General features: G+C 51.3%; 1 protein-coding gene across 3 annotated transcripts in view; it reads left to right on the top strand.

Moving 5' to 3' along the window:
• Window positions 1–25,806, top strand: part of LOC137304145 (progestin and adipoQ receptor family member 3-like) — a 30,683-nt gene that overhangs the window by 1,139 nt on the left and 3,738 nt on the right. For 2 of the 3 annotated variants that reach the window (XM_067972642.1, XM_067972644.1), the window contains exons 2-6: window positions 4,022–4,226; window positions 5,420–5,582; window positions 12,455–12,610; window positions 14,131–14,331; window positions 21,596–21,686. In XM_067972642.1, coding sequence (XP_067828743.1) covers window positions 4,022–4,226; window positions 5,420–5,582; window positions 12,455–12,610; window positions 14,131–14,331; window positions 21,596–21,686 — 816 coding nt within the window. The remainder of the gene's footprint in view (window positions 1–4,021; window positions 4,227–5,419; window positions 5,583–12,454; window positions 12,611–14,130; window positions 14,332–21,595; window positions 21,687–25,806) is intronic. The other variant, XM_067972643.1, reaches the window with a different exon arrangement.

The raw sequence follows: 25,806 nt of genomic DNA on the forward strand, positions 1-25,806 counted from the left end.
CTATTTGAGGCCCAGATGCACAAATCTCATGCAGCCAGCTGCAACTCAAAGGTAAAACTACGAGGATTGCTAACACTGGCAGCCAGGAAGACCCTGTAAGAAATGTCTGGTTGTTTTACAAAAGCAGTTTAAGAACCAATATACAACTAGTACTATTGGCTTTTTTGTGCCTACATGCAGAAGGAGAGTAGGCCTTTTATATGGTGCTGTAATTAACACACTGTGGGTTTTGCTCACTGCTAGTTTTGGGTCTCAATCACTGTTGCAATATTTAACTGCTAATCTGGACTCTATCTTGAAGTCAACTGCTTAGGTAGTACCTGCGGGGAAGTACCAAAATAGGTTCTATGGTTAATCATTGGAAATTTATTTATACTGGCAGCTACTTGACACCTCTCTTTATCTCAACAATTTGGTCAGGTTATCTCAAGGTCAAAAAAATGGCAGGAAATAACTGGATTTCTTTCACTTGATTATTTTTAAAATATATTCAGTTGTGATCTGTCAATATGGTTTATCTAAAATGTGATGGGCACATGCTAGGCACAAGACTTTGGGCACATATTAATGGACATGTATTTGAATTACTCAGACCTAATGGTTTGTGAAGTTATTGTTCCTGCAGTTTATATAATTTGTGACAAGTGTTTAAGAAAAAAGGGTATAGTTTACTTCAAGAAAAGTTTACATTGAAACCTTGATTATCCACCGTGGTATCCCTGGTGGATCATGAAAATTGGCAGATAATCAAAGTTCCATTGTACAATGCTTAGATTCTCTAAAGTTATTAATTTGCTTGCACCTTTTGCTTTTCCTTTTATTGCAAAGAGTAACTTTTGTTCAGAGCTGCATTTCTACTTAAAAGTTTTTTTCGCTTTTATTTTCCCTCCACCAAACCTTGACCCCTGCTGTCTCGCATCTGGGCAAGACTCTCTGTGGCTTCCCAACCTCATGCCCTGAACATCCATTTTGAAAATCAATTGCTGTACCCTTAGTAGTAAACATAGAATCACAGAAAATAGGAGCAAGAGTAGGCCATTCGGCCCTTCAGGCCTGTTCCGCCATTCAAAATGATCATGGCTGATCGTCTAACTCAGTACCCTGTTCCCGCTTTTTCCCCATATCCCTTGATCCCTTTAGCATTAAGAAATATATCTATCTCCTTCTTGAATATATTTAATGATTTGGCCTCTACTGCCTTCTGTGGTAGAGAATTCCACAGGTTCTCCACCCTCTGAGTGAAGAATTTTCTCCTCACCTCGGTTCTAAATGGCATACCCCGTATCCTGAGACTGTGACCCCGGTTATGGATTCCCCATCCATCGGAAACATCCTCCCTGCATCTAGTCTGTCTAGTCCACTCATTACAGAACCACCATGGCTTTAAAATGAAGTTCAGTAGCACTAGCAAGGAGAGGGGCAGGTAGTCCTGGCTATAAAAAATATTAATAAATGTATATAGATAGAGTCCTACTCAATCCCATATACTGGAACTGGGACCAGGGAGAATGCTGCCATATTATATATGGATGCTAAAGAAAAACTAGATGCAAAAGCTAACAGAAAATATAATACTAATCCTGAGCAACTGCTGTAAAAAAATGTTGCACAGGTAATGGGATTGCTGGATAATCAAGATGATACTGTGATTAAATGCAGCAATTTAAAACCAAGGCTGGAATAGTGAGTGCTCAGAACGTAGTATCAATTTAAATCTCACATAGATTAAAATAAACTAGCAAATCCAATCTTTACAAAACTTGAGGGTACAGGAATGGACATCACTGCCTTAACTGATGGATTGCGGCTGGTCTCATTTTACAAATTGTATTCAATTCTAGGTGTCGAAGAGCACTTTAAATGTGGGTTAATCCAGATTCGTTTTCAGTTTTCCCAGTGCCACTGTTGCTAATCAGCACTTAAATTTCTGATAGAGGTTACTGTTGTCTGATTTGTGCTAATCCTCATCTTGTGACACAACCATAATCCAATAAAAAATTTCAGAATCGACTGGGTAATGGTGCCAGCCATTCTGTACTTGCGCGGAGTTGATAACACACTGTACCATAGAGACTGCAGTTTGCAAGGATTGTGAGTCAGACGAGAGATGAACTTAAAACTCCCAGACTACCTCATTAACAACAACAGCGAGCATTTATATAATGCTTTTAGCATAGAAAACCGTTCAAGGCGCTTCACTGAAGCGTAATCAGACAAAAATCGCCACTTCATACTTCTGTGCTTGAAGCAAAGATTGAACAATGGAGTATTGTTATTCCAACAGTGAGCAAGACCTCAAAACTTGTGAGTGATCTTCATGAATACACTGTTTAAAGAACAGTGAGATGAAAATATATTGCAAAACTATTTCATTTCTGAGCTATTATATATATAATTTTTTTCTCCTTGGGCACTCCATGAAAGCACAGAAGCAACTTTCTGTGACGTTTGGATACGTTGTACAGGAAGGGCATTAGATGATAATGTGGCAACTAACCTCCATATGGGAGGGAGGGGGGGGTGGGGCTTCTCTATAATCAGACAGGAGGCAATAAAATGAAGAATGGATATTCGACAGAGTCAAAGTTACATTTGTATTACAGCTATCAGCCCGAGAACAGTAGCTGCCATATCCGCTCCATCCAGGCAGTAACCCTTTCACACTGCCTAGCTGTTTTCTCAAGGGCAATTAGGGATGGGCAATAAATGCTGGCCTCGCCAGCGACGTCCACATCCCATGAACGAATAAAACAAAACAGCAGTTCTCCTGCTGAGGGGAGGATTCTGTACTTGCATGGTTGCACTCATAGAGTTCCCCTTCTACAATTAATATTTAATGGTGAGAGGGTAAAGGCGGGAACCTCAGCACTGTCTAAGCATTGAGATTAACTCTAGGTAGGTTTAAGAAGAGTCTAATAGACCCCTCTATACTTTTTAAACCCGGTTTGATACCCCACTAAGATTACAGTCCCTGCAGCGTCAACCTTAGGCAGTGTGAAGCTACCTGCTCTAGGGAATCGCACCCTTCTTCTCTCTGGAATCAGGTTTGTGAATCCATACTGCTGTTAAGTAGAAACCACTTTTCAGTAACACTAGAATTGCACCATAACATATATATTTTCTCTTTACTATGGAGCATTCTTTAAAATAAAAATAACAGTTTTGTTAAATGTTACGCCTCCTCTGTGGAGTGATAGCTTGGGGATAGACAGCAGCTGCTGGAAATAGTCCAATTATGTATCCACAATAATATTATCTTTAAAATAATTCTGATCAGTCCCATGTTTTTTTCCAGAATAGTGAGCCTTGTTTCACTGTACAGTCGTGTAAAATCCTTTAGTCCTCACCACACTAAGGTTCACAAGTAGCTCATCATAATGTGAAAATTTCCACTATGTATTTTGATCAGATAAATTTAGGATTTGGATAGCCTTACAAGACAATATAGGGCTTGAAATCAAGGCTGTAGAATAAGTAAATGGCAAAAGTCCTTGGCTTGCCAATGGAAATTCAAAAATATGCATCCTGCACCGTTACACTGGTGTTTCACGAAACATTAGGAACAATGTTTTGTGCATTATGGGATAGTGCAGTGCACATGCCATAGCTTGTGAATATGTTCCAACACCTTTGGACTTGACACCAACGTCATTGGAATTCTAATGAAGTGAAATACACCTTGTGTATTTTGTCCTTCCAAAGTTGGGTTGTGTCTGGTGAGAGCATAATGAATTATATATTAATGCTAAGATGGAAGTATTATTGGTTACAGGTCCTGCACTCGTGCTAGTGGTGGAGGCAATTTGAAGTGTTTAAATAAACAATGTAACAGAAGAATCCTATTAAAGAGTATTGAAGCTTAACATAGATGTTTTCTTCATAATATGCTAAAGGAGCCTGATGACAACACTGTCATATTCCAGTTATGATCTCGGAGATTAGTCTTAGTTTTAAACATAATAATGGGTTGATTTTATGTTTTGTTCTTTATGATAAAAGTAACCTGGTTTTGCCTCCTTAGATTTAGGTTGTCAAAACAAGATGACTCACAATATACTAAAGAGTTTACATCGAGTTGAACTTGGTGGATACAACTACTGGCCGCTCTTTTCGCAAATTGGAATTCGTCTTTACAGCTATGAAGAAATCCCGACCTTTTTAAAGGGCAATCCTTACATCACTGATGGATACAGGGCATACTTACCGTCAAGTTTGTGTATCAGAAGGTATGTTTGCAAAGCCACAACTGACAGAAATATGATGAGACGAGCACAGATTTAATCTGAATGTGAAAGAATTAAGGGTTAAAGTTGACAAGAAATATATTTGGCAAAGGCTTACGAATATTAGCATGAGACTCTAACTCCCTTGCCCTCCCGTTATTAGCTATCATCACATGGCCCTCTAAAGTAAGCTGCTGTTGCTTGTCTTCCTCCTAAGGCCTCTCTGAATGTCCACTACGTTCTTTCGGGATCAACTTCTTCAATCTCTGACCCATCATCAACCCCACACCCCCAATCCCCCAACCCATCAGCGACTCTTTGGCTGCCCATCGCCTACTACCCACTCTGCAAATTGTCCGTTATCTCTTAAACAAGGCATTCTCCATTTGACCATCTCATTCTGGATGGGTGCACTGAAGAATAATGTATGTAGCACCTTTTCACAGCCCCGAGGAAAGTCTCCAAGCTTCGTATGCTGTCAATTTTGAAGTGCAGTGACTTATGTAGGGAAACATAGTGGTAGTTTTGCAGACAGCAAGATTCCACAACAGCAATGAGATGAATAACCAGGGTGGTATTGGCTGAGGGAGTAATGTTATTCCCTGTTTTTCTTTGTATAGTGCGAAGGGATCTTTTATCTGAACCACCAGGACAGATAGAGAGAGTCTCAATTTCACATCTCATCCAACAGTGCAACTGTCCACCCGCAATGTACTGAGTTGTCAGACTCATGGTATCAGGTTCAAATCCACAACTCTCTGGTCTTTAGCTGAAATCCAGTTGTTGTCTCCATCTCCCCATCCTTAACCCCACCGTTTAATGTTTTAATCCTGGATTTTTAGAGCCCTGTCCTCTTGCACAGTAATCTCTACCAAGCCTGATCCTGCCCTCGCCCAGCGTCCACATATGTGCACTCCCATCAGGAATGCAAACCCTGGCTGTGTTTTCCATGGTCTCTGAGGGCAGTTGGTGTATTTTTGCTGTAGTATGTCTATTTTTAGCTAATTTGGTGTCGCCATAATAATAATTTGTTTTCCAAAATGATATTTATTTGAGAATGTGGGTGATTTGAATACAAAGTATCTTTCATGTCCACATTACGCATCTATCTAATCTAAATCTTACAGCATTCAAATGTAACAAGCATGTATTTCACTTACATTGTTGTGTTTTCAATCTGCTCTTATTGAAAACAGCCTCTTTGTTTTGTCCAACGAGAGTGTGAATATATGGAGCCACTTGCTGGGGTTTTTCTTGTTCTTCCTCATGGGTCTACATGATACTTGCTTCCTGTTACCGTCATCGAATAGCACCAGGGATGACTACATTGTTTTCATTATTTTTGGCTTTTGTTTTCAGGTAAGTGTATGCTTAAAAAGGTATAAGTAAGCGGGGAAGAGGGCAAGGGGCAGGGGGTCGAAGAAATTGCACGTTAGCACACCAATGCCCAAGATTGGTGCAACATGCGTTTTGGTCTTGGGCACACAGCTATGGGCAGTGATAAGTGGGGGCTGTGAGTCCCAAAGGAGGGAAAGTCAAACGGGGCACTTCCTCGGCGTCGACTCCATACATCTCCCTAAAGCTATTGTTCTGAATGTTGGGAGGTTTCAGTATTGATCCACATTTAGTGCATACATACAATTTTGCGTTTAATATTCTGCATCAGATTCAATGGCCCTGATTTTGATTTGGAGCTGGGGAGCATTTCCGGACGGGAAACCTGGACCTAAGGATTTCCCAGACGTCCTGACCATTTTCATGCCAGGATGTCTTTTAAATTTTTTTAAGAGGTTTCCTGCCCAACAAGCAGCCAGATAGACAGGCCGCCACCCGACCCCATCTGACCCGACCCCATCCCAACCCTGCCCCGCCGCTGTCCGCCCCGCCCCATGCCCGTCCATCCCCCCGCGCCCGTCCGTCCCCCCGCGCCCGTCCGTCCCCCCGCGCCCGTCCGTCCCCCCGCGCCCGTCCGTCCCCCCGCGCCCGTCCGTCCCCCCGCGCCCGTCCGTCCCCCCGCGCCCGTCCGTCCCCCCGCGCCGGTCCGTCCCCCCGCGCCGGTCCGTCCCCCGCGCCCGTCCGTCCCCCCCGCCCCGCGCCCGTCCGTCCCCCCCGCCCCGCGCCCGTCCGTCCCCCCCGCCCCGCTCCCGTCCGTCCCCCCCGCCCCGCGCCCGTCCGTCCCCCCCCGCCCCGCGCCCGTCCGTCTCCCCCGCCCCGCGCCCGTCCGTCTCCCCCGCCCCGCGCCCGTCCGTCCCCCCCGCCCCGCGCCCGTCCGTCCCCCGCGCCCGTCCGTACCCCCCGCCCCCGTCCGTACCCCCCGCCCCACGCCCGTCCGTACCCCCCGCCCCGCGCCCGTCCGTCCCCCCCTGCCCCGCGCCCGTCCGTCCCCCCCGCCCCGCGCCCGTCCGTCCCCCCCGCCCCGCGCCCGTCCGTCCCCCCCGCCCCGCGCCCGTCCGTCCCACCCTGCCCCGCGCCCGTCCGTCCCCCCCGCCCCGCGCCCGTCCGTCCCCCCCGCCCCGCTCCCGTCCGTCCCCCCCGCCCCGCGCCCGTCCGTCCCCCCCCGCCCCGCGCCCGTCCGTCTCCCCCGCCCCGCGCCCGTCCGTCTCCCCCGCCCCGCGCCCGTCCGTCCCCCGCGCCCGTCCGTACCCCCCGCCCCACGCCCGTCCGTACCCCCAGCCCCGCGCCCGTCCGTACCCCCCGCCCCGCGCCCGTCCGTCCCCCCCTGCCCCGCGCCCGTCCGTCCCCCCCGCCCCGCGCCCGTCCGTCCCCCCCGCCCCGCGCCCGTCCGTCCCCCCCGCCCCGCGCCCGTCCGTCCCCCCCGCCCCGCGCCCGTCCGTCCCCCGCGCCCGTCCGTCCCCCGCGCCCGTCCGTCCCCCGCGCCCGTCCGTCCCCCCCTGCCCCGCGCCCGTCCGTCCCCCCCTGCCCCGCGCCCGTCCGTCCCCCCCTGCCCCGCGCCCGTCCGTCCCCCCCTGCCCCGCGCCCGTCCGTCCCCCCCTGCCCCGCGCCCGTCCGTCCCCCCCTGCCCCGCGCCCGTCCGTCCCCCCCTGCCCCGCGCCCGTCCGTCCCCCCCCGCCCCGCGCCCGTCCGTCCCCCCCCGCCCCGCGCCCGTCCGTCCCCCCCGCCCCGCGCCCGTCCGTCCCCCCCCGCCCCGCGCCCGTCCGTCCCCCCCCGCCCCGCGCCCGTCCGTCCCCCCCCGCCCCGCGCCCGTCCGTCCCCCCCCGCCCCGCGCCCGTCCGTCCCCCCCTGCCCCGCGCCCGTCCGTCCCCCCCGCCCCGCGCCCGTCCGTCCCCCCCGCCCCGCGCCCGTCCGTCCCCCCCGCCCCGCGCCCGTCCGTCCCACCCTGCCCCGCGCCCGTCCGTCCCCCCCGCCCCGCGCCCGTCCGTCCCCCCCGCCCCGCTCCCGTCCGTCCCCCCCGCCCCGCGCCCGTCCGTCCCCCCCCGCCCCGCGCCCGTCCGTCTCCCCCGCCCCGCGCCCGTCCGTCTCCCCCGCCCCGCGCCCGTCCGTCCCCCGCGCCCGTCCGTACCCCCCGCCCCACGCCCGTCCGTACCCCCAGCCCCGCGCCCGTCCGTACCCCCCGCCCCGCGCCCGTCCGTCCCCCCCTGCCCCGCGCCCGTCCGTCCCCCCCGCCCCGCGCCCGTCCGTCCCCCCCGCCCCGCGCCCGTCCGTCCCCCCCGCCCCGCGCCCGTCCGTCCCCCCCGCCCCGCGCCCGTCCGTCCCCCGCGCCCGTCCGTCCCCCGCGCCCGTCCGTCCCCCGCGCCCGTCCGTCCCCCCCTGCCCCGCGCCCGTCCGTCCCCCCCTGCCCCGCGCCCGTCCGTCCCCCCCTGCCCCGCGCCCGTCCGTCCCCCCCTGCCCCGCGCCCGTCCGTCCCCCCCTGCCCCGCGCCCGTCCGTCCCCCCCTGCCCCGCGCCCGTCCGTCCCCCCCCGCCCCGCGCCCGTCCGTCCCCCCCCGCCCCGCGCCCGTCCGTCCCCCCCCGCCCCGCGCCCGTCCGTCCCCCCCCGCCCCGCGCCCGTCCGTCCCCCCCCGCCCCGCGCCCGTCCGTCCCCCCCCGCCCCGCGCCCGTCCGTCCCCCCCCGCCCCGCGCCCGTCCGTCCCCCCCCGCCCCGCGCCCGTCCGTCCCCCCCCGCCCCGCGCCCGTCCGTCCCCCCCCGCCCCGCGCCCGTCCGTCCCCCCCCGCCCCGCGCCCGTCCGTCCCCCCCCGCCCCGCGCCCGTCCGTCCCCCCCCGCCCCGCGCCCGTCCGTCCCCCCCCGCCCCGCGCCCGTCCGTCCCCCCCCGCCCCGCGCCCGTCCGTCCCCCCCCGCCCCGCGCCCGTCCGTCCCCCCCCGCCCCGCGCCCGTCCGTCCCCCCCCGCCCCGCGCCCGTCCGTCCCCCCCCGCCCCGCGCCCGTCCGTCCCCCCCCGCCCCGCGCCCGTCCGTCACCCCCCCGCCCCGCGCCCGTCCGTCACCCCCCCGCCCCGCGCCCGTCCGTCACCCCCCCGCCCCGCGCCCGTCCGTCACCCCCCCGCCCCGCGCCCGTCCGTCACCCCCCCGCCCCGCGCCCGTCCGTCACCCCCCCGCCCCGCGCCCGTCCGTCACCCCCCCGCCCCGCGCCCGTCCGTCACCCCCCCGCCCCGCGCCCGTCCGTCACCCCCCCGCCCCGCGCCCGTCCGTCACCCCCCCGCCCCGCGCCCGTCCGTCACCCCCCCGCCCCGCGCCCGTCCGTCACCCCCCCGCCCCGCGCCCGTCCGTCACCCCCCCGCCCCGCGCCCGTCCGTCACCCCCCCGCCCCGCGCCCGTCCGTCACCCCCCCCGCCCCGCGCCCGTCCGTCACCCCCCCGCCCCGCGCCCGTCCGTCACCCCCCCGCCCCGCGCCCGTCCGTCACCCCCCCGCCCCGCGCCCGTCCGTCACCCCCCCGCCCCGCGCCCGTCCGTCACCCCCCCGCCCCGCGCCCGTCCGTCACCCCCCCGCCCCGCGCCCGTCCGTCACCCCCCCGCCCCGCGCCCGTCCGTCACCCCCCCGCCCCGCGCCCGTCCGTCACCCCCCCGCCCCGCGCCCGTCCGTCACCCCCCCGCCCCGCGCCCGTCCGTCACCCCCCCGCCCCGCGCCCGTCCGTCACCCCCCCGCCCCGCGCCCGTCCGTCACCCCCCCGCCCCGCGCCCGTCCGTCACCCCCCCGCCCCGCGCCCGTCCGTCACCCCCCCGCCCCGCGCCCGTCCGTCACCCCCCCGCCCCGCGCCCGTCCGTCACCCCCCCGCCCCGCGCCCGTCCGTCACCCCCCCGCCCCGCGCCCGTCCGTCACCCCCCCGCCCCGCGCCCGTCCGTCACCCCCCCGCCCCGCGCCCGTCCGTCACCCCCCCGCCCCGCGCCCGTCCGTCACCCCCCCGCCCCGCGCCCGTCCGTCACCCCCCCGCCCCGCGCCCGTCCGTCACCCCCCGCCCCGCGCCCGTCCGTCACCCCCCCGCCCCGCGCCCGTCCGTCACCCCCCCGCCCCGCGCCCGTCCGTCACCCCCCCGCCCCGCGCCCGTCCGTCACCCCCCCGCCCCGCGCCCGTCCGTCACCCCCCCGCCCCGCGCCCGTCCGTCACCCCCCCGCCCCGCGCCCGTCCGTCACCCCCCCGCCCCGCGCCCGTCCGTCACCCCCCCGCCCCGCGCCCGTCCGTCACCCCCCCGCCCCGCGCCCGTCCGTCACCCCCCCGCCCCGCGCCCGTCCGTCACCCCCCCGCCCCGCGCCCGTCCGTCACCCCCCCGCCCCGCGCCCGTCCGTCACCCCGCCCGCGCCCGTCCGTCACCGCCCCGCGCCCGTCCGTCACCCCCCCGCCCCGCGCCCGTCCGTCACCCCCCCGCCCCGCGCCCGTCCGTCACCCCCCCGCCCCGCGCCCGTCCGTCACCCCCCCGCCCCGCGCCCGTCCGTCACCCCCCCGCCCCGCGCCCGTCCGTCACCCCCCCGCCCCGCGCCCGTCCGTCACCCCCCCGCCCCGCGCCCGTCCGTCACCCCCCCGCCCCGCGCCCGTCCGTCACCCCCCCGCCCCGCGCCCGTCCGTCACCCCCCCGCCCCGCGCCCGTCCGTCACCCCCCCGCCCCGCGCCCGTCCGTCACCCCCCCGCCCCGCGCCCGTCCGTCACCCCCCCGCCCCGCGCCCGTCCGTCACCCCCCCGCCCCGCGCCCGTCCGTCACCCCCCCGCCCCGCGCCCGTCCGTCACCCCCCCGCCCCGCGCCCGTCCGTCACCCCCCCGCCCCGCGCCCGTCCGTCACCCCCCCCGCCCCGCGCCCGTCCGTCACCCCCCCGCCCCGCGCCCGTCCGTCACCCCCCCGCCCCGCGCCCGTCCGTCACCCCCCCGCCCCGCGCCCGTCCGTCACCCCCCCGCCCCGCGCCCGTCCGTCACCCCCCCCGCCCCGCGCCCGTCCGTCACCCCCCCGCCCCGCGCCCGTCCGTCACCCCCCCGCCCCGCGCCCGTCCGTCACCCCCCCGCCCCGCGCCCGTCCGTCACCCCCCCGCCCCGCGCCCGTCCGTCACCCCCCCGCCCCGCGCCCGTCCGTCACCCCCCCGCCCCGCGCCCGTCCGTCACCCCCCCGCCCCGCGCCCGTCCGTCACCCCCCCGCCCCGCGCCCGTCCGTCACCCCCCCGCCCCGCGCCCGTCCGTCACCCCCCCGCCCCGCGCCCGTCCGTCACCCCCCCGCCCCGCGCCCGTCCGTCACCCCCCCGCCCCGCGCCCGTCCGTCACCCCCCCGCCCCGCGCCCGTCCGTCACCCCCCCGCCCCGCGCCCGTCCGTCACCCCCCCGCCCCGCGCCCGTCCGTCACCCCCCCGCCCCGCGCCCGTCCGTCACCCCCCCGCCCCGCGCCCGTCCGTCACCCCCCCGCCCCGCGCCCGTCCGTCACCCCCCCGCCCCGCGCCCGTCCGTCACCCCCCCGCCCCGCGCCCGTCCGTCACCCCCCCGCCCCGCGCCCGTCCGTCACCCCCCCGCCCCGCGCCCGTCCGTCACCCCCCCCGCCCCGCGCCCGTCCGTCACCCCCCCCGCCCCGCGCCCGTCCGTCACCCCCCCCGCCCCGCGCCCGTCCGTCACCCCCCCCGCCCCGCGCCCGTCCGTCACCCCCCCCGCCCCGCGTCAGTCCATCCCCCCACCCTTCTGACCCCTGCCGTCCAACCGACCCCTCCCCCCCCCCCCCCCCAGCAGACTTGGAACCAACCACGAGCTAAATCTGACATTGGGGGGCTTGGGGCCGGAGATCAGGGAAGAGGGTCAGTCATGGCGGGGGTGTCCGATATCGCATGGGGGGTTTCGGACACCGGGATGTGGAACATCCGTGGTGTGGGAGGTTCGGACATCATGGGGGAGGAGGTCGGACTTGTGGGGGGCGGGGGCGGCGTCAGATCGCGGAGGGTAAGCTTGTTGGGCCTGGAGGAAATACTCCTGTTCCTTCTGGCCCACGAGCAGTGCAATAAAAGCACTTAACTGTTGACCCAGCCCTTCTCGCCTCCTCATACGTGGCAAGAATCATAAGGCCCGGAAATCCTGTCCCTCAGGAGTTGCAAATAAAAAAAGCTATTAATGTGGAGGCACGCAGCCTCCTTAAAACATTCTACTGACTGACCCGTCTCTGTTAAAACCGGAAGTGGGCAGATTAGTGTTGGGTTTTACATTCTTACAATTTTTAGCTTCCCATCCATCCTTGGGGGTTAAAATGACCCCCTATGATTGCCCACATCGTGTTCAAATTCAGTATTATATAACTAGGTTTCGCAATAGAAGAACCAAGTCCCAGTTAATATTAAATTATACTTCATGTGATGAGAAATATTTTTCATGTTTTATTTGCTGCCTATAATTGACAGCAGACAGCACAATGTGTTGGGGAGTTTGGTGAAAATAGAGAGAAAGATTCACACTGACTTTGCCAGAATCCACAGAACAATATTGTTTGAATTTAAAGTCATTATTTACATTTAATTATAATTGTATAACTGGTAAATGAGTTCTGGGATATCATTTACATCCCATATATTGGCATTGACCATATAACTAACTTGGAAGTCACTCAAGCCCCAATCGATCAAATCATCACACGTGGGGTACAAATGTTATCACAACGTTCCTCTAATTCCAGTTTTGTTAGAAATTCACTTCTAGGCCCTGATCAGCATGTATTTAAAACTGAACGGGCCTGTGATCATTTTTGTTTGTCTATGGCGGGATATTGTGGGTTAAGCCTGAAATTTAACACTGTGTAACTGTTGATTGGTTTGGTATCATCCGCAGTTCTGCATGCTCTGCTCTGCGGGCTACCACCTCTTCTGCTGCCACCACTCAGAGAAAACCAGCCAGCAGTGGCTTGCTCTTGACTATGCTGGCGTCTCAGTAGGAATGCTGGGATGTTATGTTCCAGGAGTCTTTTATGCCTTTTACTGTGCTGAGGTGAGTAGATTTTTTTCTTAAAAAAAGAGTAACTGTTGACTTATTAAAAAGTACTCTCAACATAATTATCGTAACCTCTCAGTTGGTGACTGATATATGAACATATAGATAGTAGACCTTAGTGGGACTGATGGTACATAGACCTTTCGCTGCTGGGACCTTGATTCAAATCCAGCACAGACTGATGAGATCAAAGTCTTCTCTGTCCGATAACTGTAAAAGTCTTAAGTGAAATGTGACTTTGCACAATCTTCATTGGCATAAACCCACACCAGAAACTCTCCCTTAATTTATAAAAAGGCAACTTGTATTTATAGTACGTCTTACCACTCTTCTCAGAAATGTCTCAAAGTGCTTCACGCAAGAGTTGAATTACTGTGAAGTGTGAAGGTTGTGGTTATGTAGGAAATGTGAATTTGCACATATTTGGTTCCAGCCCAAATGGTAGGGTAAGACTTACAGCAAGTAATAGGCTAGACTTAGACACGAGATTAGCAATAGAAATAAACAGGGAGCATTCCTGCTTCACACCACTTGCACATACTCATCCAGCACATGTACCCAGTTCAGAGCGGGCATATCTGAGCTGTCCAAGACAATTTAATACAAGGTCACTTACCCTTTCATAGAGCCTGAAGAATGAGATGATATGTACCGTAAAAGATGACTCGATGTACCTGCGTTTGAAGAATTTCAAAAAGTTACAACAGTTGTTTGAGAACATTAATTTTCAAAGCGCTGCCTTTCCCGTTAAAGATGAGAGAAATGTAGACCATTAATCAACGACCTGAATATTGGGGGAGAACATAGGTTTATAAAGAAGACGAGGGCCACTAAATATTTGAATCCAGCTTAAAAGGAAACCAGCCTTGTTGACTTAATAATGAATCCAAGGCCTGTCCATTTATATGATTATTCTTGTACTCTGACAGAGTGTTAAACCACTCACTAACCAATGCTTGAAACAAATTAAAACTATTCAAAATCACCCCTTTCTAAGAATCACTTACACTTATATAGTGTTGCACATAGTAGAATGGTTCAGAATGCTGTACAAGGGAGGGAAGTAGACACTGAGCAGGGCAACTGATCAAGGGTGGGGTAATTACGGGATGTATGTCAATTGAAGAAAGTCTTCAGAACTCAAAGTAATTCCATTCGATCCACATCATCCAAAGAATCAAACAAAAGTGATTTTGCGTGCTTAATCAGTGAAGCTATTGGTCAAAGTTCTGTCACAGATAAATGTGTTCTGATCTGATTCAGTTCAGTAATCAAATTATTAAAATGTATTGCTGCTTGAAAGTGATATTGGCAGGTGGAGCATTTTCTTTTTTAAAGTTATGTTTAGTTTTTTCAAACTCTGATGAAGTGTTAATGCCTGGTGGATATTAGTAATATGCATAAGAAAACATTTGAAAATTTGTCATTGATAAAGAGCATCATAGCATCTAATAATGCAATGAAATAGCCCCTAGTATTAACAGTGTAATTACGTGTCTTTTTTTTCCTTCTCAAAGCAGTATTGGAGACAAGTGTACCTTATAACCGTGCTGGCCATGATTTTTGTGATGTTCCTCACACAAATCCATCCACAGTATGCCTCCCAGCATTGCCACAAGCTGCGCATTCTGCTCTTCTGTTTTATCGCTGCCTATGGATTAATCCCCACAGTTCACTGGATATTTCAGAATGGAGGCATTGGGGAACCAGTTGTTAAGGTAGGAAGGATTCTGTTGCAGTTCCAGTTTTTGTGATTCTTTCTGTGAAATCCAAACTATGCGGTGACACACTGTAGATTTTTTTTTATTATGATTATTTATTGGGAATTCCATAAACATTATGTAGGTTTGTGCGTTACCCAGCATGGTAATGAGCCTTAGAGACCAGGAAGATCCTAGGTTCAATCCTTGTTCTGTCCTGAGTTGGTTCATCTCTCAGCTGGACTACAATTAGCATGTGCTGGAGAGAGAAAAACCTAACCAGATTTTGGACCTTTGATCACTGTCCAGTGCCCCTGCTAGAAGATGTGTATACTGGGCAAGGACAGGATTGGGTTTCCACATGGTCTGACCTCCTGTTTGCACTCTCTGTCTTGGCCCTTTCATGATAAACGGCCAAGTTGCCAGCACCATGGAACTGTATCCCAGTGCAAGTCACTGCTTTCAGGGTGGGCGGGGGGCGGGGGGCGGAAGAAAATTGGAAGGAGAAAGAAAAATTACCAATCATAATATGCTTTGATACATTATGAATGTATCTGTTAAATAATGTAGGGCACTAGCTTATTGTGAATTATGGGCAACTGAGAGCAATTACCAAGGCATTAGAACAGGTCTTAAGTGACTCCATGAACAAAGTGAGGTTCAAGAAGTAACCACAAGGTCAGATTCCTGCCTTAAAATTATTCTCTGTATAATGTATAATCTATCAATGTATATAAAGGTTTTGAAAGTGATCATCGCCCTGCAGAAATCACAATCCAGACATCACATCTTGAAGTGTCAAAAGTATTAAAAAAAAGAAAAACAAAAGCATGCTTTTTGTTTTCCTGAACTGGAGCCAGAAATATACAAGAAGCTGGCAATCTGCGAACTTCTCTCACCAAAACAGAAATATGATGTGGAGATGCCGGTGATGGACTGGGGTGGACAAATGTAAGGAATCTTACAACACCAGGTTATAGTCCAACAAATTTATTTTAAAATCACAAGCTTTCAGAGATTATCCCCTTCGTCAGGTGAATGAGTGAAAGGTTCTCAAATCGCATATCTTATATTGGGCTGGGACACCATCACACCAATCAAAAGGTGTCGTTGGTGTTCAGACAGATTAGCCACGGAGAACAGTACGTCCCAGTACACTGAACATACATTGTGTCAAATTATACAGACAGAGAGAAAGAGACCCAAATGGCAGAGAGAGAGAGAGAGAGAGAATATTAAAAACAGATAACTTTTTTTTCCCTTTGCTGTAGCGTGACATGAACCCAAGATCCCGGTTGAGGCCGTCCTCATGGGTGCGGAACTTGGCTATCAATTTCTGCTCAGGAAATAAGCTCAGGACCTATTTAGACCACTTAGGTACAGGGTGTACTTGAGCAGCTTGTTAATTGTATCCATGTGATTTACATCAATTAGTGTTAATTGTATTCAGGTGGTGTGTATCAATTGGGAACACTTGTATCCATTTATAAGAGAGTCTATCTAGGATGTGGGTTGTTTGATCTCTGTGAATAAAGGCTTGGAAGCAACTGAAGACCAGGCTCTAGTATTCTATCCTTCACCACCTGACTATTCAATTTGTAATGCAGCTTAGCAACTAAATGTCACAGTTCTTCACCAGACCCCATGTGCAAAGCCATTGGAGGCCACCTAATATATAAATACATTTCAATTTTTTGTAAGGGATTTATTCCATTTTGTATTGCATTAGTTTGGTTCATATCCTTAACATGCAATGATTTTTATGCTGATTGTGACATACGCTTGTCAAGAAAAATGAGACCCTTTCCCTGGAAATTTTAAATCTCGTATAAATATAGGAGTGATTCTCAGGCAGTTATGTTATTGAGGTGTTCAGTAAACACCAGAAACCTCAAAGAAAACTCAAATCACTTGAGAATTCATGTCACTCCTGAGAGGACTGGTTTGAAATCACTCCCACGTATCTGTTAATTTCATAGTGTATATTGTAGAGGTAGCTTTAACCTTGATTTTATTGCTTATAGTGAGTCTTCTATAATATCAGTAAGGTTTTGTTCAGAGGTTGACTGGATGCACTCATGACCTTTACATTGTGGATTGAAGGAGGAGGTGAATATGTGTTAAATGTCACCCTTTGTCATGTTTGGTTTGATGTGCAATTTTGTTTTGAGGATATTCGATATCAAGATCAACTGACTCCTTAATGAAACACCTGTGCGTATCCTTTGTGTTTTTAATCTATTTTCCTTTGAATATGTCAATAACATGGGTAGGCAAGAAAAGTATTTGAACAATGGACATGTCAGAACATAAAACCTACACAGAGCCAAAACTCCTGTAGTAGAATAAAACTACATGGGTCATTGCTTTATCTCTGTGGTTCTTTTTTTCCTTTTCCCACTTCCTGTGCTATTACTGAACTGTTAGTGCTTGGATGTACAATGTCATTCCAGATATGCCCTGCCAAAGGGCCCCTTCTTGCTGCCAGGCCTACTACTTGTTGGCTCTTGTAGATAAGGGTTTCTGTGACTGCCTACCTGAGAGCCCAATGATGATGTTTGGGTTCAAAGATCAAAAATAAGCGAAGGATTTCATGGATCTGGTCAGGAGGATTCCTGCCCAATTAGAATGCATACTTGGACAGGTCAACAAAATATGATACAGGATACCCAAAGCAATGCCATTCCTTCAGCAAGTTACGGGAACAAATGCTTTACAGCTGCAGAGCCAGTCAGGGGTAGAATAAACACAGTGAAAATGGAGAGCTTTCTGTCCTATAACTCCTACTGTGCTGACATACTATGCAAATGACCATTTTGCACATTTTGGATCAGATTTTTTTTTCAAAACACAAAAGGAATTAATGGAATGAAAATAGTTGACGTGTGCATGAGCTCAGATTCTTAATTCACTCGTGAGCAGTCTGGTAATTTTTGTCTGCACACGTGTCTGAGTCAGCAAATGTTTCATTTGGAGATATCATAAAAATCACCCTTGCAGGATTGTGAGCTGTCTGCAGTTTGTGATAAGAATGTGTCGCTCCGTCTTTTATGTCACATTATGAGAAATCTCCTCTGAGCTCCTATCCCCAATTTCAGCACAGCATTAATGCTGAGAACCTGAATTTGCATGGTACTGAAAGGGGAAAGAGTCCCTGAATCATTGAGATGAGGCCTTCTGCCTTGCACTTTGCAGTAAATAACTATAATGCTGGAGAGAGGCTTGGGAAATAGGACAACTTGGCAGGGGGATGGGATACAGAGTGGAGCTACAATAGGGGGTGATGTGCAGCCAAATATAGAGAAAAAAATAAGTCAGCTTGGAAGACAGGGCAAATATGTGAGGGCAAGGCTGGATGGCATCTATTTTAATGCAAGGAGTCTTGCGAATAAGGTGGATGAACTGAAGGTGTTGATAAACACATGGGAGTATGATATTGTTGCTGTCACAGAGACATGGTTGAGGGAGGGGCAAGACTGGCAGCTCAATATTCCGGGGTACAGAATCTTCAGGCGAGACAGAGGGGGAGGTATAAGAGGAGGGGGGGTCGCAATATTAATTAAAGAATCAATTACTGCCATAAGGAGGGATGATATATTAGCAGGTTCCTCAAATGAGGCCATATGGGTGGAGCTTAAAAACAAAAAGGGGGCAAGCACTTTGATGGGAGTGTACTATAGGCCCCCAAACAGTCAGGGGGAGATAGAGGAACAGATATGTAGGCAAATCTCAGAAAATTGTGCAAATAATAGGGTAATAATAGTGGGGGATTTCAACTTCCCCAATATTAACTGGGATACTCAGAGTGTAAAAGGCTTCGAGGGTACAAAATTCTTAACGTGCATCCAGGAGAGCTTTTTGAGCCAGCATGTAGAAAGTCCTACAAGAGAGGGGGCGGTACTGGACCTAATTCTAGGGAATGTGGCCGGCCAAGTGGAAGAAGTGCTAGTAGGTGAGCACTTTGGTGACAGTGACCATAATTTGGTGAGATTTAAGGTGGTCATGGAAAAGGACAGGGAGGGGCCGGAAATAAAGGTTCTAAATTGGGGGAAGGCCGATTTTAATAGGATAAGGCAGGATCTGGCCAAAATGGACTGGGATCAGCTGCTTGTAGGAAAATCCGCATCGGAGCAATGGGAGTCTTTCAGAAGGGAGATTGAGACCATACAATGGCAACATGTTCCCGTAAAGGTCAAGGGTGGTTCCAAGAACTCCAGGGAACCTTGGATGTCAGGGGATATACGAGAATGGATTAGGAAAAAAAGGAGGGCTTTTGGCAGATACAAAAGGCTAAAGACAGAGGAAGCCCTAGAGGAGTACAAAAAGTGCAGGGGGATACTTAAAAAAGAAATTAGGAGATCAAGGAGGGGCCATGAAATAACACTGGCGAGCAAAATAAAGGAAAATCCTAAGATGTTTTATAAGTATATTAAGGGTAAGAGGATGACTAGGGAAAAAATAGGGCCCATTAGGGACAAAAATGGCAATCTGTGTGTGGAGCCGGCAGATGTAGGAGGGGTTCTAAATGAATTTTTTGCATCTGTTTTCACTATGGAGAAGGACGATGTAGACATAGAAATACGGCAGGGGGACTGTGATATACTCGAACATATTAACATCGAGCGGGAGGAGGTATTGGCGGTTTTAGCAGGCCTAAAAATGGATAAATCCCCAGGCCCGGATGAAATGTATCCCAGGCTACTGTGTGAGGCAAAGGAGGAGATTGCGGGGGCTCTGACACATATATTCAGAACCTCTCTGGCCACAGGGGATGTGCCAGAGGACTGGAGAACCGCTAATGTAATACCATTATTCAAGAAGGGGAGTAGGGAAAAACCGGGGAACTACAGGCCAGTGAGCCTAACATCAGTGGTAGGAAAATTATTGGAAAAAATTCTGAAGGACAAAATTAGTCTCCACTTGGAGAAGCAAGGATTAATCAGGGATAGTCAACATGGCTTTGTCAAGGGAAGATCATGTCTGACTAATTTGATTGAATTTTTTGAGGGGGTGACTAGGCGTGTGGATGAGGGTAACGCAGTGGATGTGGTATACATGGATTTCAGTAAGGCCTTCGATAAAGTCCCGCACAGGAGACTGGTCAAGAAGGTACGAGCCCATGGAATCCAGGGTGCCTTGGCACTTTGGATACAAAACTGGCTTAGTGGCAGAAGGCAGAGGGTGATGGTCGAAGGTTGTTTTTGTGACTGGAAGCCTGTGGCCAGTGGGGTACCACAGGGATCGGTGCTGGGTCCCTTGCTGTTTGTGGTCTACATTAATGACTTGGATATGAATGTAAAAGGTATGATCAGTAAGTTCGCTGATGATACAAAAATTGGTAGGGTGGTAAATAGCGAGGAGGATAGCCTCAGTCTGCAGGACGATATAGATGGGTTGGTCAGATGGGCGGAACAGTGGCAAATGGAATTTAACCCGGAAAAGTGCGAGGTGATGCACTTTGGAGGGACTAACAAGGCAAGGGAATACACAATGAATGGGAGGACCCTAGGCAAGACAGAGGGTCAGAGTTGGTGTGCAAGTTCACAGATCCCTGAAGGCGGCGGAACAGGTAGATAAGGTGGTAAAGAAGGCATATGGGATACTTGCCTTTATTAGCCGAGGCATAGAATATAAGAGCAAGGAGGTTATGATGGAGCTGTATAAAACACTGGTTAGGCCACAGCTGGAGTACTGTGTGCAGTTCTGGTCGCCACACTACAGGAAGGATGTGATCGCTTTGGAGAGGGTGCAGAGGAGATTCACCAGGATGTTACCAGGGCTGGAGCGCTTCAGCTATGAAGAGAGACTGGGAAGATTGGGTTTGTTTTCCTTGGAGCAGAGGAGGCTGAGGGGGGACATGATTGAGGTGTACAAAATTATGAGGGGCACAGATAGGATGGATACTGAGGAGCTTTTTCCCTTCGTTGAGGGTACTATAACAAGGGGACATAGATTCAAGGTAAAAGGCGGGAGGTTTAGAGGGGATTTGAGAAAGAACTTTTTCACCCAGAGGGTGGTTGGAGTCTGGAACTCACTGCCTGAAAGGGTTGTGGAGGCAGGAACCCTCACAACATTCAAGAAGCATTTGGATGAGCACTTGAAATGCCATAGCATACAAGGCTACGGACCAAATGCTGGAATATGGGATTAGAGTAGACAGGGCTGATGGCCGGCGCGGACACGATGGGCCGAAGGGCCTCTATCCGTGCTGTATAACTCTATGACTCTATGACTCTATAACACCATCTGTGTATAAGAAATGTGACACTCTGAGACTCCCATGTGAATTCTGCACACAAGTTTCTAATGGCAACTGCCAGAGTTTCAATAGATGGGTGAACAAATTCAGTGACAGTGGGTACTTGTGCTTTACACTGATACACTGGAAAACTGCATGATGCCAACACCCACTACAATGAGGACTACAGTCCAGAATAAGTAATCTACATCCAATGCAAGAAGGATGGACTAAAGCCCATCCTAACTAGGACTCTTTTTGAGAAGATCCACTCAAACCAATCAAGCTTCTTTTGAGTGGTCAATTACAATATCAACAGAGGGTCAAGGTTATCCATAGAACAATGGAATATTTTGAAGAACCATCGAGCATTATCATGAGAGTACATTCAGATATCTGAGGGTGCTTTGCTAATTGAGGGACCAACCCCTTGAGCCTAATAACCAATATTTTACAATCAAGGTTGGTTGGTAGGAAACTAATCCATCTAATGGGTGGAGCAAATGGAGCATTGCACCACATGTTTGAGAAAGTGTCTCTATGCTGTGTTTCGTGCCTGTGTGTATTTTTTTCCAGAATTTGATATCTTTCAAAACAATACAGGATAATTTTTATTATTCTAAGAATTGAAGTAAGTAGTTACAGAGTCATGCAACTTAAAAGCTTAATCTGTATTAACATGGGGCTTGCATTTTGTGATTCACCTGTTGCATGGGCTACAGGTAGTTTGGAGTGGATGCTTCCAGTAGTCCCTGCCTCACAGCAGGGAAACTCGGCTTCCAGATGGCATTCTGTATGTCTGAATCCTTCTGTCATCAAGAAGATATTAGTGAGGTGATGTTCAGGGCCACCAGTGTGACACCTTTACTCACAGTTATGGAATGAGTGTGTAAAAGGCAGGGTTTACGCTACAAATGTTTTAGAATCTGACCACACTCACTCTGGATTAAAACCATGATATTTAAATGTGGTATAGTGTTGAATTTGCCCCTTCATCCTGAATCTTTCCACATTTTTTGAAACATCCGCTTCCTTTTCTCCTAGGTATTTGCGCCCAGAGTAGGTGTTATGTATCTACTAGCAAGTTTGGCATTTTTGTTTTATTATAGTAAAGTACCTGAAAGATACTTTCCTGGTAAGTCTCTCTCTCTCTTGGTATTTTTAATCTGCTGTATATGCTGGATATATTTTGCCTCTCGTATTCACTGGAAACTTCTGACTTCCTAACAACTGGCATTAGAATGAAAAATAGTAAAGGCCAATTCAACTTACTGCTTCTGGGGTAACAACTCAGAAATACTGGGGTTAATTTTCATCTTCAGCTCTTCTGGTGCAGAGCTTTTCACACTGGGCACGCCTATCAGGAATTTGAGTGTGTGCCTCCCATGGATGGAAAAAATATTCCTGGCACACAAAGGAGTGCTGATGATGAGAATCTACCCCCCTGCCCACGTTGGTACCTACCATGATACCATTTTAGAGTGGGACAAGCAAGCCGTGTGGATCTTTACTGCCCACTCAATGCTATTCTTGAACTGAGGAAAGTGGAGCTGCATGTATTACATATTCACACAGATCTGCTAACTGGCCTCCAAACGCTAGTGTTGAAATTAGAAAAGAGCCGACCCAAAACTGCTGTACCCTGAGAAAGCAGAGTACCCAGTCAGCAGTAATCGTTCCTGGACTCAGGAAGCAGTGGATCGAGCCTTCAGCTGCCAAGGTCCTAAGCTCTGGAATTCCCTTCCCTAACCTCTCCGCCTCTCTACCTCTCTCTCCTTTAGACGCTCCTTAAAACTACCTCTTTGACCAAGCTTATGGTCACCTGTCCTAATATCGCTTTATGTGGCTCGGTGTTGTTTGATAACGCTCCTGTGAAGCACCTTGGGATGTTTTACTACTTTAAAGGCGCTATATAAATGCAAGTTGTTGTTGTTGTTTGGCCAGTCCACGGTCACTACCCTCATTGCATGCAATGGAGCCACTCGGGGACATTTGCCATTGGTGGGGACATGTAGTCCCTCTCAATGTGTAGGAGACCTGAACTGGGGGGTCTTTGTGAAAGTAAAGATGTAAAGATCTAACTATTATTTTCAAAGAAGAAAGGGATACTTTTTAATGAAGTTATATATTTTTGAAAATAGGATAAGGGCGTGCTATGCATAAGAAATATCACCCTATCCACACTCCCCCCCCCCCCCCCCCCCTGCCCCAACCCCCAGACTTTCCTTCTCCAGATTCCTTGGTTTAAAAGGCTTCTACTATATTATTACTCTGTAATAACTGGATCCATACAAACTTCTTAAGTGAGTGAAATCCAGGCTACAGAATCCCGATGTGAACTGAGACAGCTTCTTATGCACAATAGTATTTTATTACATTATCCGTCTTCCCTTCTTACCCATCCCTTGCCCTTTCATGATCAGGTGGGGAGGTTTCCCATGTATATCATAGAATATAATCCAGCTCAGCTTCACCTTGTGTCAAGACAGTCTGAATTCCCAGAATAAACCCACAATCTCTCCCTCATTATAGGCTGCCTATGCCCCAGGGTATAATCTTACTGTGCTGTCCACAAGGAATGGAGTGTTTTGCAGTGACTATTTTGTTTAGTATTTTTCCACCACTGGGCTGACTGACTGCCTTGTTACTTCAAGGGAGGAAGTTCCATGTGGTAAGGCTCACTAAGAAATGACGGTCAAACTACTCTGCTACAAACTAATTTAATGCTTGAAACTATCATCAGTGTCTCCAATTCAGACAAGTGAAAATGTTCCCCAAGTCAGATTGAGACTATGTTAGAGAATTTTATTTTTAAATTGTATAATGATTCCACACTATTATTTAAATACTGCACAGTACCCTAGGGCAATTCCTTTGTGTGAATGAACTGCAGAATTTCTTTCCTCCTTGGTAACAACAACTACTTGCATTTATATAGAGTTTTTAACATAGTAAACTGGCCCAAGGTGATTCACAGGAGCGATTATCAAACAAAATTTTAGACCGAGCCACATAAGGATATATTAGGACAGGTGATCAAAAGCTTGGTCAAAGAGGTAGTTTTAAGGAGCGCTTTAAAGGAGGAGAGAAAGGGAGAGAGGCGGAGAGGTTTATGGAGGGAATTCCCGAGCTTAAGGCCTAGGCAGCTGAAAGCACAGCCGCCATGGTGGAACAATGAAAATTAGGGATGGGCAAGAGGCCAGTCTGGGAAATTTTGGAGGGTTGTAGGGCTGGAGGAGGTTACAGAAATAGGGAGGAGCGAGGCCATGGAGGGATTTGAAAACAAGGATGAGAATTTTAAAATCGAGGCATTGCCAGACCGGGAGTCGATGTAGGTCAGTGAGCACAGGGGTGATGGGCGAATGGGACTTTGTGCGAGTTAGGACATGGGCAGCAGAGTTTTGGATGAGCTCAAGTTTACTGGGGGGGGTAACTGAGCTATCTGGATAGTCGGAACTAGGGCAAGCACAGGGTAGGCTCTGCGGGAATTCAGAGCTGAGTTATAAGCTCTGATTGTTTGCAACATTGGTAAAGATGGGGCTGTTCTGTTAGTGTTTGCTGTGGTGCACTGTAGGAGTATCCAACCTGCAGGCCTATAATGCAAACACCCTTCAAGCCTTTTCAATTGGGCCCTCGAAGCCTAGGCAACTCGGTCCTATTTGTGGGACCTTGCTGTGCGTAAATTGGCTGTTGCGTTTCCCACATTACAACAGTGATTACAGTTCAAAATTACTTCATTGGCTGTAAAGCACTTTGAGACGTCCTGAGGTCGTGAAAGGCGCTATATAAATGCAAGTTCTTTCTTTCTTTACTTGCTTTTGCATTTCTTACTCGTTTGTCCTGTTTGCGTTGTGTGGAACTGGAGATTTTAATACTGTTGCCTCGCTGGTGGATAAAATCCTATTCGGAACATGAAATTCTGTTAGTGTCAGCAACTTGAGAAAACCTGGATTTAAACTTTATTTGTGGCCTCCAGGCTTTATGGTACGCACCTTGGTGAATACACCCTAGGTATTTAGTTTGATAACGGTAGTGCAGTGGTTATGTTACCAGACTAGTAATCCAGAGGCTTGGAATAATAACCCAGAGAACATAAATTCAAATCCACCTTGGCAGTTTGAGAACTTGAATTCAGTTTTAAAAAAAGCTGGTATCCGTAAAAATGACCATGAAACTGTCAGATTGTTGTAAAAACCCATCTGGTTCACTAAAGTCCTTTAGGGAATGAAACCTGACGTCCTTACCTGGTCTGGCCTATGACTCCAGTCCTATACCAATTTGGTTTACTCTTAACTGTCCTATGAAATGGCCTAGAAATCCACTCAGTCATTGCAAATTTTGGGTATTTACTGTACCTTCAAGCTTATTGCTTTACAACAGTAAAATTTTAAGAATGTTTTATATACTGACACTCCAGAATTACAAGTTCTCTTCTAATCCGTGGGTGTCAGGACAGCAAAGGTTGTGTATTTAAAATTTGAACTAATCTTTCTGCGTATGTTTTAATGGTTCACTTACTTTTCTTCCTGTAGAAACTAAATATCAGATTCTATCACAAACCCAATAAAGCACAGGCAGAAGCAAAGGTACGACATAGTGAGTTCCTTTTAGCGCTCACTAAACTTGGGCATATTGAAGTGTTCTGATGATACAGAAGTAGGGAATTTGGCAAACAATGACTGTAAAAGGCTCATGAGGACATAGACAAGTTAGTGGAATGGGCAGGCAGGTGGCAAATGCAATTTATTGTGGAAGAGTGTGAGGTAATACATGTGGGGAGGAAAAACAAGAAATGGGAGCATACGTTTAATGGACAGACACTGAAGGATGTGGATGAAGAGTGAAACCTAGGGATTCAAATATATAATTCTTGGAAAGTGTCAGTGTGGATAAATAAAGCCATAAATAGGACAACATTTTTTTTAGTTTTATATAAGGGCATAAAGTTCAAAAGCAAAGAGGTATTAAGTTTGTACAAAGCAATGGTTAAGCCACAGTATGAGTAGAATGTGCAGTTTTGGGCACCCCATTCTAGAAAGAACATTAAACTATAGTATGTGTACGGTGTAGATTCACCAGGATAATATCGAGGATGAAAATCTTTACTTATGAGGAGAGACTTGAGATTCTGGAACCACGTCCCTAGAGCAGAGAAATCTGAGAGGAGATTTAAGAGAGGTTTTTAAAATTATTATTCACCCTCTCGGAATGGTTAAGGAAAGGTTTCCTCTACTTTGGAAATCAGTAACGACGGG

Source organism: Heptranchias perlo, chromosome 36 (genome assembly GCF_035084215.1).
Source record: "Heptranchias perlo isolate sHepPer1 chromosome 36, sHepPer1.hap1, whole genome shotgun sequence".
Classification (NCBI taxonomy): domain Eukaryota; kingdom Metazoa; phylum Chordata; class Chondrichthyes; order Hexanchiformes; family Hexanchidae; genus Heptranchias; species Heptranchias perlo.